This window comes from Neopelma chrysocephalum, unplaced genomic scaffold, assembly GCF_003984885.1.
Source record: "Neopelma chrysocephalum unplaced genomic scaffold, ASM398488v2 Primary Assembly neopelma1_64, whole genome shotgun sequence".
Taxonomy (NCBI): Eukaryota; Metazoa; Chordata; class Aves; order Passeriformes; family Pipridae; genus Neopelma; species Neopelma chrysocephalum.
The window spans coordinates 3445118-3466466 of NW_020897721.1; the positions used below are offsets into that span (position 1 = coordinate 3445118).

At 38.5% G+C, this 21349-nt stretch overlaps 1 protein-coding gene across 10 annotated transcripts in view; it reads right to left on the reverse strand.

The window, feature by feature from the left end:
• Positions 1 to 21349, reverse strand: part of MAST2 (microtubule associated serine/threonine kinase 2) — a 192418-nt gene that overhangs the window by 33929 nt on the left and 137140 nt on the right. For 9 of the 10 annotated variants that reach the window (XM_027683074.1, XM_027683072.1, XM_027683081.1 and 6 more), the window contains 4 exons: positions 16914 to 17068; positions 9207 to 9282; positions 7699 to 7908; positions 1821 to 1922 (listed from right to left, as the gene is read on the reverse strand). In XM_027683074.1, the coding sequence (XP_027538875.1) occupies positions 1821 to 1922; positions 7699 to 7908; positions 9207 to 9282; positions 16914 to 17068 (543 nt within the window). The remainder of the gene's footprint in view (positions 1 to 1820; positions 1923 to 7698; positions 7909 to 9206; positions 9283 to 16913; positions 17069 to 21349) is intronic. The other variant, XM_027683073.1, reaches the window with a different exon arrangement.

A 21349-nucleotide genomic window follows, 5' to 3' on the forward strand; every position in this document is an offset into this window, starting at 1 on the left:
ACAGAGGAACCTGGAGACACTGATTTGCAGCTAAGAGCTGCCTTGAGTTTGGAACTCTTAGCAGGTATAGAGGTGGGTGCATAAAACTTACTGAAGTCTCATGTTTTCCTAGATGATGTGTTACTGTCAGAGTGTACACAAGCATAAATGACAATGATGAATGCAGCAAATACAACCACAGTAAGTTTAAGTTTGTCTCCTTCCTTCATTGTCTTCACTTCAAAAAAAAAAAATTTGAAGAAGTGCTAGAAGATAACTGGAGTCACAAAAACTCATCTAAATCACAAAAACGGTTTTGAAAATCAAAGAACTCCCAGTCTGAATGGAGTTGAGCACAGGATTTTCAATGTAATCTGGGAGACTTCTTGAATAAGTAACTGTAGGCTTCTATCTTGCTGGTTGTGCAGCCTATTTCATCACTGACAGCGGTCTTCCTTTTACTGTAGGGTTCCCAGCAAAGCAATCCATCTGATGGGCATGGAGGAGGAACAAGGGAACACTCCAAAGTCTACTGGTTCTTGGGACCTCTACAGGTGTTTTCAAAAACTGGTACCATTGGAAAGACTGGACCACTCTCGTCGACTTTGTCAAAGAAATCTCTGCAAAACTCATCCATCTTTAGTGACTCCAAGGATGAAGTCACCCATGGACTTTATCATTAATGCCCTCAACATTCTTCACATGTTAACTGTGCATTTATACCCAGTCACAGATTCCTAATCTAGCCAATTTCTCTAACAACTGAAACAAATGTAGCATCTCTGTAATTTTAATGTCCAGAAAGAATCACCATGTGTGTGCTTCGACATACCAGGGAATTTCCTCCTGTCATTAAATAAGTTTCCACTGTAGGTTTGTGATACCTTCTCCAGCACTCTCACAATTTTTGGTGACTCTTCCCTACACTCTCACCACTTTTTCAACATCCTTTTGAAATGCAGTCACTGAACTGACTCCTATAACCAACAACCACCACACAGCTGTGTATACAAGAGGCCTGATCACCTCTTCCCATATATATCCAAGATTTATATTAACCCTCTTGCTGTGCCATGACAGTGAGAATGAGTGTCCAGGCTGCTTCTCCACTGTACCTAGAAAATATTTTGCAGGACTTCAGGACACAGTGGACTATTTCATTGGGATTGCCTAAACACTTTTCACCATTTTCTAGAATTAAATTTAAAAAGACATTCTTATTAACCAAATTAAGTTGTTTAAAAAGCAGTGAGACTTGCTTTTGCATGAATTCCAATAGCACCAAATAGGATTTCAAACCCAGGCTTCCAAATCTCCTCAGATCTCACACTCCTCTATCCCACTGTGTGATCACAGCTGGGAAAACCTGGCACCAGGTTTCATTGCAATTGCTGGGTCTACAGTAAGGGTTTGAGTCCAAAAGCCCAAACACCATTTACATCATGGTAGGGAACTTCTTTCTTAGTGACAGATCTTCCTTAGCACGGTGCTTTGGACACCGTATTCACACCATACATATGTTTACAGGCTCCCTACTGTAGCTACAAACAACAGAAGGAAAATCCAGCAGCATCAAGTAGCATGGAATAATGCCAACAGCTACATCAGGCCCTTCCATAAACTTTACACCAAAATATAATTTAGCTGCAGTTGCAGCTGACAGTCCAGCAGAGAGATACTTCTATATTAACTCAAAAGACACTTAGCACTTCTTTTTTTTTTTTTTAAATATCGATTTATTTTACATCAACATTTTAATGAGAATTTAAAGCTTTCTCTTGAAGGCTTGGTGCTCCTTATCTCCTCAAACACACGCCACTCTTTAGGTCCTGCACACTTACCAGGCACTCGAGCAGCCGAGCTGGCCGGGCAATGATGATCATCAGCTTCTTCACCAGCTGGGTGACGAAGGCGACCTCGGAGCTCTCGGATCGCTCGTGGGCCTGTGGGGAGCAGAACATCACATTACAGGCCCAGCGCTGAACTCTTCATTTCTGTGTGTCAGATGATGAACACAGAGCAATCCCCAGCTCAGAGACCATAATTCAGCAGCAAAAGCATGACTTGAGTCAGGGCAGGCAATGAGCTGAGCTCAGCCAAGTCACATAGAGCTTTTCCATTACAACTGACTGCTATTGTCATGCAAGAGATATTTCAAAGGCTCTATTTGCATTATATCATCTATCAATTATATTAGACACAATGTGGCTTTAGTTTATTTTTTAAAATGAGAAGGGGAACACTGATTTTTTTCAATTTTACCTTCCACGCAACACTGACATCCAGGTAATGACTAACAGCCACACATATTTCTAGGCTTTACTGTCAGCTAGTTTGAACTACTTCTGTTCATCATCAAGAAAAACTTCACTTTCTCCTTTTTTAATTTTATCAATCCTGTTGAACAAATGCAGCATTGCATTGCATGCTGTATAGGACCAAGCAGACAATCAAAGCAAAGGGCATACAGAAACTTAATTCAGAGGATTTACTCCTGCCTGTTACTTTACCAGATTTCAGTAAAAATTCAGGGCTTAGTTTCAAGATATATGCATGTGTGTGTGTCTGTGTCTGAGACAGTGTCTTTTTATAACAGTAAACATACTAAAATAATTTTAAAAAAACCCCACAACACAAAAAGTCCCCAAAGGACAAATTTGAACAAGCTCCCCAAATTACTCTTCTCTTGCCGAAGCACACAATGGTTACATTATGAGTCCTGGAGTAGAAATAAAATAGTGTTTCATTGCAGAGTGATAAAAAGGTGGTTCCAATGACATGCAAAAACTCTTAAAGTATAGTTATTTTTCTCCCAGGGTTTCCCAATTATGCTTTAACACAGCCACAAATATAGAGTTCAGAACTTAACCAGTGAGGTTTTGCTGGCAATGAGCCCCTTGCTTATAGGAATGATATTTTGTCAACAAGGATGCAAGCAGTAATAAATTAAAAGGTTCATTTAGCATTGTTCACTAGCACCACCTAAGAAAAAGAAGTCTGAGAGGTCAAATCACAAGTGGTGATCACCTAAAAGAACAATAAAACACAGGGAAGCCAAAATTCGGAGCTATAAATACACAGGCAGCATTTTAAACAATATATCTCTGATACTTCGCTAGCCAAAAAAAAAAAAAATTTAAAAGGTTCATTATTTCTCATTTTGACAGAGGTCAGAATAGAAATGTTGATTGTCTCCTTCTGCACTGATTAGCTGGGACTAAAATTTTAACCTTGAAAAGAACAATGTATGTGCTAGTTCATTATCTAAAAACATCAGAGATCCTTCCCGGCTATAGAGCCTTAAAAAATAGATTATTTTGAAAGTATTGAAATAAGTTGTAGTGTTTTTTTCCCTAATTAAAAGGTATTTTCTAATTATAAAATAGAAAATAATCACAATGAAGATGATTAGTATTCACTTTGTGTCCTCTAATGCATTATGCAAACTTATAAGTTAAAATATGAATTCTAGAAAGAAATTAATGCTTTCATATTTGAAAAGCCATTCCAGATCACCAGGGGTTAGCTGCACTGAAATTAATAAATAAAACATCAACAACTTTGTATTATTTGAAATATGAGCCATGCGATTGGAAAGTCCTTTTCTTCCCCTCTACATAGGTTATATTATGCAAAAAATAGAATAGAATAGATATAATTCATCATTTTGCATCCATTTATATTGTTAAAGCGAACTTAGTCTTTTAAATCAAGTCCTTTTGTTTTCTCCTTTCCTTATCTATGACCATTCAGGCAAAATAACTTAAAAACGTAACTAATTTAATCAGGTGTCTGTTTGGAAAATGAAAAGCCAGACCATGACTGCCAAATGATACAGAAAAGCAAAAGAAGAAAAAAAAAAAAATTACAAAAACCAAACACAACTTGTAACAGCCACTCAGCCATCATCTCTGCACAGCGCTGCTCTTCCAAGATCCTCAGCAAAACTGCCTCTTCTTCTTTGCTCCTCACACAGGACAGCCCAGACATCCCTACAGACGTCTTGTTTACAGCCTGTCCCAGGGACAGAGCCCGGGATCCGGAGGGTTACACAGCCAAGCACCGCCTGCCACCTCCACCTGCGGGTACCAGCCGTGCCACCTCACCCACGGTTCCCCATGACGACAGGCTTGTCTGAAGGATGCTGGTGGCATTTCAGGGTTTCCCCCCCTCCCCACTCCGCCTCCCAAGGGGAGGAGGGAGAGGCTGATGGGGTTGTGGGGAGAGGCTGATGCCATTCCTGCACACATTGCCAGTGACACGTGTACGGGAGGCAGCGACGGCTAATTTACAAACCCATTGCCTTATCTGAAAGACCCATCCGTCACTAACTGGAGCTACTGGGGCATGAAATTAAAATCACTGTCCTCCCCTGGGGTTCAGCAGGACCAATAGCTGGGATATATGCAAGTCACAACGCTGTAATTGAGCTAATATACTGATGGAAACCAAAACAATGGACCTGCAAAAGCCAAGAACCAATAAATTTACACTCAGGCTCCTATTAAGAAAGCAATCCCAATCAGAATATCCATTTGCACACGTGCACCATCAGTCACTGCAGTACAATACTTACACCCTCCCCTGTTTCTTTTGTTCCATGCACAGAAACACCTGTAATCCTTCACTTTCCTGACCAGCTGGCTACACCTACACAACAGTCATTAGATTTCTTTTTTTGACTCTGGTTAGTTTTACTTCATCAATTCAGCCAAGCAATAACAGACTATAATATTTTGTTTCCCAGTAACCTGAGGTCCTGTCCCATCCTCTAACACATGGTAACAGATAAAGAACTGAATATTGTATATTCTTTTTTATATAAGTGCTTTATCTTATTTTTCAAAATCTTTATTTTGAACCTGAAGCGTAACATTCAAGCTCATATTTTCCAAAATAAAGGAAATCTCTTAAATTCATTTTTGCTTCATGATAATTTCAATGATGCAATAAGCAATAAGTTTTCTGGCTAAAAGACAATATTTCATGCTCCAAACAAGGGAAAAGATCTCATTTGCCAGAACTAAAGAGATTTGTTGGCATGTTATTACAAAAGCCAGGATCTAAAAATCTTCTAAAAGCTTTCTGGTTTGGTATATTTAAACAGCTCATTATTTACATACCCAATTACTCTGTTTTCTATTTTTACAACATAAAGTAGACTCAAACTATTAAATCAAGTTTCCTTTCTTCTATGGTTTGGAATCCTGTGCAAGTTTAGTTTGTGACGAGGTGTTGGAATCGACACCTTAAAAAAGAATTTCAGGAGAATCCATTCTTTCACAGTAAAACTGTATGAAAATCCATGGGTATTCCTGCCACTTGCTGACCTCATTCCTCACCAATAAAGCATCTTCCCAATCTTTAAATATGTTATAAAAATATACCATAAAACTACATATCCTGCTGCACAGACCATACAACTGCCTAAGCCGAAGAGCTTTTTGGATGACCTTGCAATTGGTATTATTTATGTAGGGAGTAACTGTGTGATACCTCACAAGCTAAGCAAAGGTTAAGACCCTGCCACCACATTTGGAATAATCAAACCTTCTTGCATTTCAGATGAGTCATCCAAAAGAAATATGATCACCAATTTCTATATATTTCAACTGAAAGGTCCCAATTATTTCCTTGTAGAGTGCAGTTTGAAGGGCAAAGAAAGGGTAGGAAGTAGAAGAAACAAGTAGCTTTTAAATATTAAAATAAAAAAGATAAGCCAAGGAACTATGATAAGACAGAAAAAGAATAAATTAGAAAGATGTGGAATAAAACCTTTGGCATTCCTCTGCTGTCTTTAATGCCTTTGTTCTCTTCCTTCCTGGCCTGCTCTGCCTCCCTTGTCTCTCTAAACTTTCCTTTTAATCACTTCTAGCCCACCTTACTTCCTACAGTAAATCAATTAAACTTAAGAGCTGACCCTTCTCTCACCTTCTCTGCAGAAGATGTTCAGGAGGAAGGGGTCAACCCTCAATTCCCGAACAATCTCAAAGATGACCATTGTATCTTCTCTAATAACAGTAAAATGTCACCTTTCCCTGTGCTTCAGAGCAGCAGTATAATGCCCATAGGATCAAGGGGAAAAGGACATTTAAGAAGTGTGTTTTGAGGATTTGTTCTGAGGGAGAGGGGAGAAAAGGAAAAAGCTGATTTATCTGACCCACACCTCTGTTGGGACCCCGATTAACCTCTTCAGGCCAGAAGACAGGACTGAAAATGCAGACTGGAAGTGGCCAGCCCCAGTTTATGGCTCTTAATTCCTTACAGTATGAGAAATCACTGTCCACACACAGAGGAGGAAAGTCCAGGAGAGGGAGAATTTCAGGCCCCAAGGATGTGCTACCAGAAACAGTAAAACACACTGTAGTCCCCCTGCACCCCTAAAATGTGATTTCACCAAGTGTATACACCTACTTTTAATGAAACCTTTTCAGCTTCAAAACCATCACCCAAAGAGGTCTGACCCCTTATTTCACAGCTGACACTTGCAAATACTCTGCTTCCAGACTCCAGAGATTCCAGGGGGACCCACACGCATCCACAAGTGGTTACTGATATCCCACAGGCAGACAACCACATAGGCCCTCAAAAGATATTCCCTACCTCTCTTGATCTGTTAAAATTATATTCCCCATCCAAGCAGAACACCACAAATCCAAACATGAGGCATTTTTCTCACACGCATAATAAATACCAGGAAAATTACAGTCATACCCACATAAATGGGGTAGCCAAAAATTTTAGTTGATACAAGGGAAGATTCTGCAGCTTTCACAAAGCTTTGCAATACAACAACTGTACATTAATATAGTATTTTTGTTCATTTGCCATTTTCTAATGAAAGAGTGGCAAAGAGGCACAAGCTACTGCAACTCATGCCAGTGGGTTGGCAAACAGATCAATGACTATAAAAATCATCATGGAAAACAAATGATATCAGGTGTTCCATTTCTAAGCATCTCTGTGGTGTTTGTTATCTGAGACTGTAATCTTTATAAATCCTGTCTTTTCAGCTTGCTATCTCATTAAGTCAAAGCAGAAGATTAGGAAGAAATTCCCAAACAGAGGTCTAGACCCAGCAACCAGTAATAGCACTGACTCTTCAAAACAGTTATAGCATCAATTCTAAGAGATTTTTAAATTTAATATTATTGTCATTTTACAGGATAAGAGCAATTTTTAACGAGTAGCTGAAGCACACTGAGCATGCATTAAAATTGTGCCCCCTTGTGTATTTTCATATGCTTTGATCACCACAAAACACACACAGAAGTACCAAAAGCCCACAACTGGATTAAGTTCAGCTCAAGAAAATCTTTTATGAAAAATGTATAGCAACACCAAAACCTATGGCCTTTTCACTCCTTGAGGGCACTATTTTAATTAACAAGTCATTCAGAGTCTTGAAGTTCGTGAAAGAAAAGTTCAGTAATTTCCTTCAACTGAATAAACTCAATTTTCATAAATGGCAAAGACTGCCTTTGACTTGCTCATATGCATATTTAATTTTTGTACAAATGAAGTTCACAGGTAAAATTATTTACTTAAATTCACCCATAGCAGAACAACAGCAAACTGGTACAACTCAGATTTCCTGACACCCCCACCTGTTTCCCCTCCCCTGGAATCAGCATTTTCTCTCCTAAAAAATCAAAGCTCTGGCTTATTGGTTAAAGTTTCAACCAAAATAACACATTCTACTTTTCAGAGAGCACTTACATCCTGGAGAAGTTTCTCCAAGTTTTCCTGCAGCTCATAAAAGTACCGAGAGGTGATAAGACCTTCCCGTGATTTATCCAGGCAATCTCTGGCCAGTTCAATAACTTGATGATGAATGAAACTTAGGACCCCATCCGCTAATTGCAGCACGTTCTCCGGAGCATTCGAGGCAATAAACTCAGCCAGCCGCTCTTCCATCTGTGCCGTGGCCTAAGAGGACAGAACAAAGAGAAATTACCCCTGAATTTTACTAACACAGATCTTAAAACATAAACGAGCAAGGTGCTAAAAGTAACACTCTCAATTCCGACTTGCACGAGGCTTAAAAAAAAAAATATTCCAAAATACAATAGCATCTTGCTGAGAGTAAAATATAGCATATCATAGGCAAAAGTTATGAGCGAACAACAAAAATTAATCAAAACACACTTTCTGAAAATGCAAATGACCGTAGAAATATCTCGGTCCTGAGGCTGTATTCCCCCCTGGGTCTCCAGAGTAAGGATGTAAGATACCAGGCAGTTTTCAGAACTTTTAGACAGGACCATGGAAGCTGAAAATCATTGCCCCAAGCAGCAGACACACGGCATTTCTATCACTCTAAGCCCTGATATCCTGTCTCCAGAGAAACATCTATTTTTGCTGGTGGTGGAAGAGGAAGGAATGGCCATATCGACAGCTGTGGCATACACAGTCTTCTACACTCATTTCAATGAGATGTTAACTTTCAAAGGTTGCTTCCACAGATTTCAATATTCAGCTTTTTAAAGAGCAAACACACTTATTTTCACTGCAGAGCACTTCAGCACATTTCAGTGTAACTGGAGTGTTCAGCTTGATTTTTCTAAAAACACAAATCTAATCTATCCTTATTACTTCTTGAGTACCAAAAGCCCCAGTGGCAAACTTGGGTTTTGTCAAAACCTCCAGTATAATTAGGACTGACTTTAAAACAAAACTTTGCATTTCCAACATGTAAATGGAAAGCCTACCAAGTCCAAAGAAGTCTGGATCAGTATAAAATAAATTTAATGCAGTTATACAAGGAATACGAAGACAATGTTATTCAGCTTGTTTTGAAATTACTCTTTAAAATAGCTGTTTAAAGTATATGTGAAAATAAACAAAACACCCCTCTTCCAGCCTTGATCTGATTTGGAATTTTAAGAAAAATACAAGTATTAGTTAAAAACATACAGAGAGCCAAAGCATGGCCCTTCTTCTCACTCTTGTGAGCATCTGTCATGCCAATAAAAGACATCAGATATTTAGTAAATATGAAATACATAAAAAAAAGCTTTTCAGCCTTTTCCATCTGAATCTCTATGTATATTAAATCCATTGCTTCCACTGTAGAATTAATATATGAAGCTGAGAAAGCAGCTTCAAACTCTCAGCAAACTGCACTGTTTGGAAATGAGATGTAGGAGCAAGGCTTCTCCAATGAGCACTACAAATTAATCCTGAGCTTGGACACAAGTTATTGAATGCAAAAAGTGATTCTTTACCTTTGGAAACCTTTCTTTGTACACATGGTTCATCATTATTATTTCACTGTCAAAGGAAACCGGAGAGCGACCAGGGCTAGAGGAGAAAAGAAATTATGTTACCATTTACAGATATCACACCAAAACCTTTCATGACACTGCCACACTGACTGTAGCCCTTCCAAACCTTTGAGTTCACCTCAGTAACGGGCAGATGCTTAACTTGAGAGAAAATCCTAGCAAGCAATGGCAGTCTGCAGTGATGTGGAAACTGCCAACATCCCTGTCTCCCCATGGACTCAGTCAGAAACCCACCTTTTTTTTGGTGAATGTAAGCCCTAACACAGAAGCATGTAAAACCCCAGTGCATTTGTTGCAGATACATTTATTATCTCCCTTGTTGTGTTACTGCCCTACATGGCAGCAGGAGCAGCCCTGCTCCAAAAGAAATCACGGTGATCTCTGGAGCCTCTGGTGCCAGAAGGGAGCAGAGCAACAGGAAGCAAGGAAGTTGAGATGACTTGCTTTCCTTTGTCTGAAGGATACCACAATACAGGAGGGATGCACAAGCAGTGTTATTCAACTAAATCTTATATATAAATACCACAAGCAAGAGGAACAGAATAGTTTTATGAGAACTGCACTCCCTTGAGGCACGTTACACCACGGATGCATATGCATCTTATGCATAGGTTAGCAAGGAACTTCAAGCACACCAAAAAAACCAGGACACTAAGTCTTGACAAGCTGCATTTATATTAGTGTTTGGGTGGGTTTTTTTTAAAGAAGAGTTGCATCTTGTTTCATCACATCTGATGGTATGCAGTGCTCTGACTCATCCTGCCACTGAGGACAGCAGATGAGGTAATGCAGATAATCCCCAGCTACAGGATCGCCTGCAGCATCTCATTTCTCCACTTACCTTGTTTTAATGCTCAAGACAAGCAAGGGCTTCAATTATTTGGCATCTTACATGATCATTGTCTTTGTGATTTTAAGAGTACTAAATACTGCTAAAAATAATCTATGTCAAAAAATACAATTTTATCTTGAATGAGTTCAAACATTTCAAACTTTCTAGTGAAGGATGAAATGAATCTCTCTAAATGGAATAAATGCATTTTAAACTTGGAATGCATTACAGTTACTACCTTGTTGCTAACCTATTTAAAGGAAAAAATATTCTTTTGGCAACATATATTAACAATCCAAAGAAAATTTAACTCACTGTCACACAGACTACAGCAATACCAATCTCTTTTTATGCCTTGTGCTGAAATTCCATGAATTACATTGTGTCTTGTTTTTATTACTGTTTATCCCTTAGCTTGGGAAAAGCACTTCAGATTAAATCTCTCACTAGAATCATTACGTTGAAGGAGAAAAAAATTATTTGAATGTTTTGAATATGAAGTAAAAACACATTCTCATCAACTTCCCTTAGCTTGGTAGCTATTTTTAATCAAGGAAAATTTTCTTTAAGAAGAAACTTACATTTATATTCATATGTAATGTATGACATGATTAAACAGAAGGGTAAGAATATTTAAATTCCAGGCCTATAAGCAAATTCCCCCATGTATCTCGCCTGTTATCCTTATCCTTTTTTCTCTAAGACCAAACAAGCTGGAACAAACACGACACTTGTTTACTTGTGTACTTGTGGTACTTCACATGGAGCTGAAGGACTTGGTGAACAGTTATTGAAGAATTTATTTTTCTCTTATGTAATTTTTCACTGTGTGATTTAAGTGAGGTATAAATTACGAGGATATATAAGCTCTTTGATACTACCTACAGAAATATGGAGGCACATACATAATTTTAGCACTAACATTTGCACATGCTTAAGTATTTGCTATCTTAGGGCTACAATAAAACATGAGGGACTTTGCCTTTTGCTTTCAAGGCACTTTATTCATGTGGATGCAGGAAATTAAGAGCTATGCAGAAATCAAGCTACTTGAGCTGTCCTGCCAGCAGATGTAGCATTTCCTTAGAGAGAACCATGATGACAGGAAAATTTATTGGGTTTGCTTTTATTTTTTACAATTCTGAAACAATTTCTGTGCACGCCAACTGGCAAGAAAATAAACACTTAAAATCCCTCCGCTTCCTCGGCCACTGGCAGTTTTGTCTCTCATCTTTGGGAGCTCATCAATGCCACTTTTCACCATCTAAAACAACAGAGCACCATCCACGAAACTCTGGGCAAAACCTCAGATCAAGGTTCACATTGTCATTTAAAATAAAATCTGCTCAATATACCAGGCCAACTTCAGTGTCTAGCTGGCTATAGCAAGATTTCAACGTAATATACTGCATCATAATTTTTAATGTTGATCCTTAGCTTGGGAAACTAAGGAAATAATTAGCTGGATAACTGACTAACTAACCAAAGGCTGTCTGCCTGGCACTGTTGGGTACTTTACAGCACCTCTGAGACACAGTGAAGTGAAAAAGAAACAAGGATTGGGCAGATAACTTAGGGCCACCAAGGGAGAACATAAGGAAATTTAGAAAAAAAAATAGATAAAAGAAGTTTAATATATTTTACTGGCATGACAGCTTTTCAAATGCAAAAGCTTCACACATCTATCTAGCACCAAAAATTTCACGTACAGAACTAAACCAGACTAACATTTCAAGCCTCACAAAGGAACAGATTATTTTCTGCAAAACAGAGGACACATGCTGTGCACGTGCATAACATTTTAAGACAAAAAGCAGGCTGCTTCTCTTTTCTTGGTGCACATAGGTAGGTCAAAGAAATGATTATTGTCAGTGAGTTTTTCATTTCAGCAGAGCAGACATTAGAAGAATAATATCTGTCCCCTTAAGCTTAGCAGCAGAATGAAAAACTACTCTCTCTTTTCCCCTTCTTCACCCTCCCTCCACTTTATGAAAGATGTGGTGGTAGACTTCCAGTGATATCTATCTCCCACAAAGATTTCTATAGCCTTCAACTTGTCAAAACTCATCTGTCCTTATTTGATGCTAGAAAGTGAAAATAGCTTATAGACAGCTATTTCAAGGAGTAGCATTTAGAGTAAAAACTGAAATCTTACAAAATCTAGTTTAAGTGTGACTAAATAAAACTGAGATGTTTATGAATACCTAATTTTTCCTTCACTGTGACAGCTGTATTTATTAGGAAAAAGTAAAGAAGCTGAAAGCACTGTGCTTCCCTCTGATTTCATCCCGTACATAAAGGTTCAATTAGGCTGTATTTACAGTACATTACAAAAGTCAGCAGCCATAGGAAACTTAAAACCATAAGCCTTAATTTTCTGTCCTTTCCAGACACGCAAAATATGGAATTTTAAAACTAGAGACCTAAAAGTTGAATAAAGTAGAGACTAAGGTAAACCCAATGCTGAAGGTAAGCCTTCCTCTTCTCTCAAGAAATAATTACTTAAATCTTTGACCTAATGAAAATTATATTAATACTAGAAGTCAGAAAACTCCGCTGCAACTAGCTCTTTCCAATACTTCAGGTTTTTTATGCACGCCAACAAAGACTGAGACTGCTTTAGAATGAAAGTGGAAAGTTAGAATAATGAGCAACACAAAGGGCAAATAAGAATGCCCAGTTTTACTCATAATAGAAAACCATGAAAATGGTGAGTGAACCCAAAAATTAATAAATTTGAAAAGGTTCTTCAGAGTGATTGTTTTTAAATCAGGTTCACAGAACTCACTGTCTTGAGAGAGAAAACAAAGAGACCAACATCATCTGTAATGCCGCCAGAATGTATTTTCATAAAGAACAGATGCCTTATGCTTCAGAATATAAAATGATTATCCTTCTCCAGCAAATCCATGGTTCTGTGAATCCCTGTTCCGTGGCTTGTGGTGGATGGCACTGCCTGAGTGCAGCAGCATGAAGGGATGAAGCCACCAAGATTACTCAAGTGGTTAAAGCCGCCCCTTCAGCGCAGTGAGATGAGAGAGCTCCATGACCTGCAGGATCAATTTCAAAGATAAAAATGGTCTATGCAGGCCCACTGGTGTGGTTTCACAACACCTATTCCTGCTTCCCATCTTGGGTATTTTATTCTTAAAAGTGGCAACTGGCATTTTCTAGGAGTTTTCTCTGTATATTGTTGATGGCAGGATCCAGCATGTCGGAAGTCAGGTTGGAGGATTGCATTTAAAAAGCACTACCCAGCAAAGAGATGAAGGAGCATATCTGATTAAGGATGATCTCATCTACTTCAACTACATAAAAATTCATTGCAACAATCTTCAGCCCTTTTTCCCTAGACAACATTATCGTGAAACACAAAAAGAGATCAAGAAAAATGGGCAGATTGGTGGGCTGAGTGACTGCACAAAGGCAGCTCCTGAAGAAGTCGTTATTAGTTAACTCTACTTTTATCTCTGACATTCTCCACACATTCCCACATGTTAGCAACTGCTAAAGATGACAAGTAAAGAGAACTGGGAAAAGATGGAGGGTAGCATCTCTCTAACTTAAAAAGAGTAATGACGCCAAGTTCAGTGCAAGAATTCACAACTCTTCATGCATTTTACTCCAGGGAGAAAAGATCTTCAGGTAAAGCCCAGGATTGTTCAAAACAAGTGAATCTGTCTCTCTGTTGGTCAATAACCTGAAGGATTTGAAGGTTGCCTCACAAGAAAAAGAGAACAGTTGAGAGATATTTAGGAATTACTTCTGCAGGTAATAAAGAAATATTCTCTTCCACTGAAGACACATTGTAAGCACCAAAACAAGTGGGTCACATGGAAATATGTTCTTTCACTTAGCATGTGAGTGCTGGATCTTTCTGAGACAGATGAGAGAATAGACTCCTGGACTTTGCAAGCAACTCTGTAAGCACATCACACTCGCATCCCAGCGTTGATCTCAGGATCCCTCCTTCCCCCTGCATGGGAAAGCAGATGGGAAAGAACCAATGCCATTTCTTCAGTGCTGAAATTCAGGGCATTTCAAATAAGGTGTGATTAGTTAAAAGATGAGTATCCTCAAGCCACACTGGCAGAACACCTCAAACAAACTGCTACCAACCTGTCAGTGTAGTGTAGCCAACACTACCCTCCATGACTGTGTGCGCTGCTATTTTTTCATCCAGTTTGATCATTAGAAGTGTTCTGTACAAACAGAACATTTGCAGCTAGGCACAAGAAAATGGTAGATTTCTAGCTGAAGAAAGGTATTTTTCCAAAAGTTACATCTAGGCAGCACTCTATATCTAGGAGCATAAAAGGATCATCTGACACTTCTAAAAATTCTTGGGTTACAGAGACAAAAAAGTCCCAGCACTTGACAGCGACATCTCAAAATGCCAGTTCCTCTTGCACAAAAAGAGATGTAAGGCTGCAGTCATATAGGATGAAAAATGAAAACATGTTAACAATCAGGCCATCTTCTAAATTACAAAGCCATGGCCGTCAATTAAGGAAAACATCCGATATATTTTGTTCAACTGCTTTTCATTAAAGCTGATCAAACAAGACTATTGAATGCTTATGAAAATATACATTTTTAGGAAATTCCTGCTAAATTTTCAACACATTAACTGCTCAGCTTTTATTCTTTAAGTAAGTGAAAATAGCCTCTCACCAAGTGAGCTAACTCTAAGGTGTGGGCAAATAAACAAGCAAGCTTTGTGCAGTGAATAAGGTCTGGTTTGCACTTATTTCAGTACTTGTTTGTTTACAAGGACAGGCTACCTCCTGGCAAAGAGGGTATTTGCTCCTGCAAACGTTGCTCCAAATGGTTGGACTGACATATCAATTTCCCTTGGAGGTGCAAGGGGTCAGCGTGAATGCTTGGTAGTGGCAAGGGTGCTTCAGAGTCACTCGGCATCACAGTACTGGTAATAAGCAAAATGAAAAACAAATGAAGCACAGAAAGTTGAAAAAATTAAATTACTTCATTCGAAGCTTTGGAATACCAATAGCACTGGCCATTACCACACTAAAACCCAGAGAGAGCTAGAGAAAATATTCAAGAGAGGAAAAAGATTAATCAGTTGTATAAGACGCTGAATTAATCTCATCACAAATTCTAAACCTACTACACGATAACTCTGCTTTAAATTGGCTTTAAAATTCTAAGTAAGCTGATAACCCATATTAACAAGGAAGAAAATAAAATTGGGCTCTTCACACTGTTGTGTATATCATTCTGACATTAGCAAAAGTGTCTTCTGCAACAGAAATACACCTGAGTTAGAAAGGGTAACAATTGCTTTAGCCATGTGTTGTCTACCTACAGTAGCTGTCTTATCTATAGAGAATTAGTACCACTACAGTTACACTACTCAGCTGTAGTCAGTGTTAAGAGTGACAGCAAGAGGACTGAAGTAGGACTATTGTTCAAAGAGACTTAGTACAAATCATACAACTAGTCTTTTACTACATGGTAATTTGCAGAGGTCACAGGCTAAGTGTGCTACTACCCACAGCACTTACCTGCTCCTGTAGATTACTGTGTAACTACACTTAGTAGATCCATATGCAATTACCATGCAGCCTGCACTGAAGTTTAGAACATACAAATAATTACAAATAATCAAAGGTCAGCTCTGCCATGACACAATACTCACCATGGATTTGTTTATTATCCTGGCCTGTTTCACTTCCTTCTTTTAGAAACCCCCAACTAAGTCCTGAGCTGGGCACACTGATTCAGCATTTCCAGCTGGCAGAGTTTTTTAATATTGTCCATGAATTTAAGGGTGATATCCACCTCTGACACCCTCAGAAGAGAAGCAAAATGGAGACTTCACCTCCTTGAACGCTGCTTGTATAAACCCTTTTTCTTTCACAAGAAGCTGTGCCTAGAGTACACATTCCTAGACTTTCATTCACTTGGTCCATCACTAAAGGCATAGCAAAACTTGAGGGTTTTGCCACGATACAAAATGTTTTGGGATTTATTCCACATAATTGTTAGAGACCTGCAAGAAAGACTGCTCATAGACTTTGTGGAATTTCTGTCCTTAGAGATATTCAAAAGCCATATGGCCATGGTCCTGGGCAGTCTGCTTGAGCAGGGGTTTGGACAGGATGACCACCAGAGGTCCTTTCCAACCTCATCCATTCTGTAATTCCATGAAAGATGAAATTCTAGTTGCTCCTGGTTTTATGTATGGCAAAATCAATCGCACAAGGAAATAACCCCTGGATAGCTATCTTTGAATAACCAGTTCTCTGAAGCAACAGTAAAAATTATTCAACTACTAATGCAGGAGAAACATTTTCAGTCCTATGACAAAATAGCTCTGGGGTGCAATTCCATTTAAGCTTTTTACTTTATCTACTCTAGTTTTCATACTCCTTCAGAAACACTTCCAGAAAAGTTATTAACAGTGGCTGTAACCACATCCTTATGTCACTGTAGCAAAATTCTAAGAAGAAACTTCACTATAGGAAATCTACATTCTATAGATTTAGCCTGACACACTTGTGGACCGTGTTTTCATAGAGTTATTGTGAAGATACAAAAGCAGACTATACCAACCATTTTGCAATCCAAAACCTCAGCATCAAATGTAAAAAAAAAAAAAAAATTCTGATTGGGTGAGGTGAGCTAAACATTGATCAAAATAGTTTCACAAACATGTAACAAATCAACTACAAATGACCATTCTTAGATTAGAAAGCACATACAGGAATGCAGTAGATTTGAAGGCAGATATAGAAATGCAATACATGTGTCCAACATCTTAAAAATTCGAGAAACGACCCAAAGCTCACCTGAGACTGCGAGATCGAGGCCTCAGGGCTGGAGAATGGCGCCCTTCCTCATCAGTGATGCTCTCGGTACTGAAATGCTTTGTCAGGAAATGAAGTTCATCTGCCGTGGGCTGAAAGGGCAGCTGGTGCAGCTTCTCCTGAGATGAGCATGATGACTGAGTACAGAAAAAAATACAGAAAAGAAATGCACTAAACGCATGCATAGGGGTCAGCTAATGAATGGAAGAGGAACGGACTCTGCCAGACACTGCACACTCCAGCAGAAAAGAAAGCTATTTATCAGACCAGGTGCCTCTTTTTATTGTTCTCGTTAGGCTAAGCCAACCCTTACATACTGTGACAGAGCTGGTGAGATCAGGAAAACTTTGTGAGAGGACTTGGGAAACCACTGCATCCAATTCTGGAAGCATTCCATCTGATCATGCAGATAATTTATTATCAGGAGTTGGAAAGGGAGGTACGTGAGTACCAGCACTACTCTGGAGAGGACAAGGAGGTTCCTGGAGTGGTGAGCAACTTTCTTTCCTTTTCCCTCATGCTCTCTTAGCTCAGGAATTTCCACTGGCATGCAGAATGCTATGGAGCTGTGTAGACTTTTTTGCTGACTATTGGCTCTCACTGGAAATTGCTACTGGAAATGGTCAGGATTTTATTTCTCCTTTCCTTTACCCATCAGGCTTCTTCTCTAACCAAGGAGGCAATAATAAAATGAAAGTCACCAACTTTGTTTTAAGATTAATAGAGTTTCTTGTTACAGAGTTAAACAGCTTATTCATCTGTAAATAAGTTGATGCATTTATATGACACATGTCCTGTGATAATGATAGACATGAAACTGTTTTAATCCTTGAACCTCATAAAACCTGAGGTTAAAACAAATATTTGTGGGAAATGCTAATAACATCAAATGTTGGACATTCCAGGGGAAAAACCTGTAAATCAACTAAGAAATGTGGGGTTTTGTGTGTGATTTTTCAATGCCCCTCTCCATTTTACAGAAGTAAGAAAATATATTATGTAAGGACAAATTAAAAATTCTCTTTAAAAACAAAGGGAAAAAGAAAAAAAAAGTGCTGAATAACCAGAGTAGCACTGAGTAACACCAATGGGCCTTATTAAAAATATCACCCTAACTTAAGTTCCAAGGCTCATTATTATCTGATGAAATTCATTATATACACTGTTCCAGTAGAAAAACTTGTACTTTTGTTAAAATGACCCTCACTCAAACTGGAAGCACTGCATTCTAGTACCAGAAGTATAATTAGGAGAGAACTATATAACATGAATGACTGAAGCTTTAGCTCACCTAACATGGGAAAAAAAGCCTATATATCTCTTGTCATATAGCTAGATCCTTTTGATTGACATTTTCTGAGGAAAAACACCCAGTCAACCAACAGATCTGAGACAAACAAGTCACATAGAAAGTATCAGTTCAAATGGTGCAATTATTGTAAATATTGTAAGCAACAGAAAAATGGGGTGATATGAGAACTTAGAAACATAAAGGTCCTAATCTTTAATAAAAATATAATTGGTTCAAGACCCCAGATCCACCCTCTCTACACTGCACAGGGGTATTTACAGAAAAGAACTCCCCTGAAAGCCTTGGGATGTGCATGAACTCCCCAAGTGTGCCTGGAACTGGAAACCACCACTTCCAATGTTGTGCAGGGATCATTTTGAGAAGTCACCTCCAGCTCAGTGTCCACACAGTGATGATTACCCAGATGGTGTATCAGTTTACACTGATAATCCACACTGAAGCCAAGATGGAGAGTTGGGTATTTGCCCCCTTATCCAGTTATTCTGCTGCTCACACTGCTTATGCCAATTATAAAGAATATTCTCTATGGTATAGAATTACTCAAACTCTGTTTTGATTTTCAGAGATTTCTTTGATGTCCTTCTGTGTGTCTCACACCATACAAGGAGCAGGAAGAAGTATCTGCCTGTGAAAAAGCCTCACAGAAAAGGTACATGGCAGCTGACATCCCATTCTTGACGAATAACATGGATACTTCAACAAAGCAGGAATTACCAAAGGTACTGTCTTACAAACCTGCATTAGCAGGTACCCAAGTTCTGGCATTACAAACACATGTCTTATTGAAAAGAAATTAAGGAAGGTTAGTTACAAGAATTAGAAGGAAGAAAAGAAGTCAAAACTTATAGTCTAGAAAAATCATTAAAAACTTTGCTTCCCAACAGCAAAATCACTGGGGAAGGAGTGCTAGTAAACCCATGGATGACTCAAAAAAAATTCTCCCTCCACTTCCTCGCCCTAAAAGCAATCAGATCACAAAGTTTATAATTCCAAAGAATAATTAATGAAAGTCCTGAAGATAAAGACCATGGATTTTTCTTGCCAAGGGCTTCTCTAGCAGTGTTAAGGGGTATAACATTTTAATGAAAAACCATGAAAGCGAAGTGAAACTCCTGAAGTATTGATTTTTAAGTAATCACATCACAGTATTCAACATTTGCAGCAGACTAACACAAACACCCCTCTGGTGTCTTAATTACAGATGCAGAATTAGCTTAGCCTTCTCCAGTTAAAAAAAAAAAGCCAATACTACAGTAGCTTATAAACTAACTCTGCATCTAGAAAATGAATAGCAGATTAGTTGCTTAAAAATAATTGTATATTGGCCCATTTAACTTCTTCAGCTTTCCAGAGTTGGTCTCATAATATTTATCTGGTCTTCATGATTTCTCTGGAAAGGATAAATGTGGTTTGTTTGGGGGGTTTTTCCATAGTGTCATAACTCATTTGGAAGCAAAGAATTAAACAGAATCTACAGGTTTTTACTGACCTTAGACTACATAAAGGCCTTGATTTGTTCAGCAGGTTGACAGAGCAGCTGATCTATGACCACAGAGGTGCAGGTCAGCTCTTGCTCTCACACAGAAACTCAGGCCAGCAGGACATGGACACGTGCACCAGAAGGAAAGTCTATTGTCCTCCTTCTATCTTGCTTGAAAAAGAAACAATCTTGAGGACTGATCACACCAAATGGAAGCCCGAAATTCTGTTAAATTTGTATCTGCAGCATTAATTCACTGTGCCCTTTTGACAAGCCCCTTGACTGCTTCTTACTTGGGTATTAAAGTCAATGCAGGAAATAATACAATTTATCAACTTCAGAGGTGTTATTCAGATCAATTCAAATTAATTCTAATCTGTAAAATATTACGATAATGGTATCATCATAGACAAGTCCTAAGTAGGATTGGCTTAGAAATGTAATACCAAGTTTAAGAGCTCCAACAATTGGATCACTACTTACTAAACAGCCCATTTCAATGTCTTACTAAGACTGTTACACAGAACCAGCAAAAGGACAAGAGATGAGAGGCTTAGCCATTTAGGAAAAAAAAAGTCTTGGAATTACATGTTTTAATCTATTTTCTGCAGGAAGGTGAATTCAGGTCTACCTACAGCTATCACTTCATGATTCTCATTACACCGTCCTGTTTTCTGTTACTTACAATGCTGTGAAAAATTACACAGTTTGAACTGATGCTTTCTATGGGACATGTCTATCTCAGATTTTTTTTGTGTGTTTTTTTAGTGGCTTTTTCATAGGAAAACATGAATAAAAATGATTTAGCTATTTCTGGGAACATGACAAGAGACAAATATGCTTTCTTTCACATACCAGCAAGTTGAGAACTTTTTAAAAGTAGCCTTAAAGTCCCTATTTCAAAGCAAGAACTGATAATTCCAACAGATTTTTCTTGTTGTTGTCACTTTTGCTCTCTCTTTGGACATCTACCCAAAGCCTGGTCAAATATAAACTCTTGATAAATTACTGATCACACCTGCAGGTAAGAACTTCCACACTGCAGGAAGTTTGGCCTCCAAAGGTGTCATCTTCAGAGGCATCTTGGAAGCTGTCACAGTGACTACCATTGATCAAACTATTTGGATGCCATCCATACAGAAAGTGACTGTACTTGCTCCACACTCTCATAAATTCCCCCCAGAAGAGGACTTAGTCCTGGCTTATGCCCATAAAGATTTAACCTAAGACTATAAAAGCCAGAGCAGAGCCCCTTTTTACCAACTGCTCTCAGGTGCTTGAATATATAATAATGTTTGGCAGTGAAACCAGGGACATCTTTTTATCATGCTGATAATGAATTTTTCTATGTTTTCTGTGCTCCTGCCCACGTATCTGTACACACACACAGACTTCAGCAAGAGACTGAAATCAAGTCACCTGCCTTCTAAGGAGATCATTAAAAAACCACCTAAATTCAACAAAAAAACCAACTGTCTTGAAGTTCAAAAGATAATAAATGGTGGAAATTGTGCAAACTAGAGTCTGAAGAAATGTGTCTGAGCCAATGAGGCTATAGAGATGAGATTAACATTGTAAAATCAAATTTTAGTCATATCAATTTATGCTTACAGAAAACTTTTTACC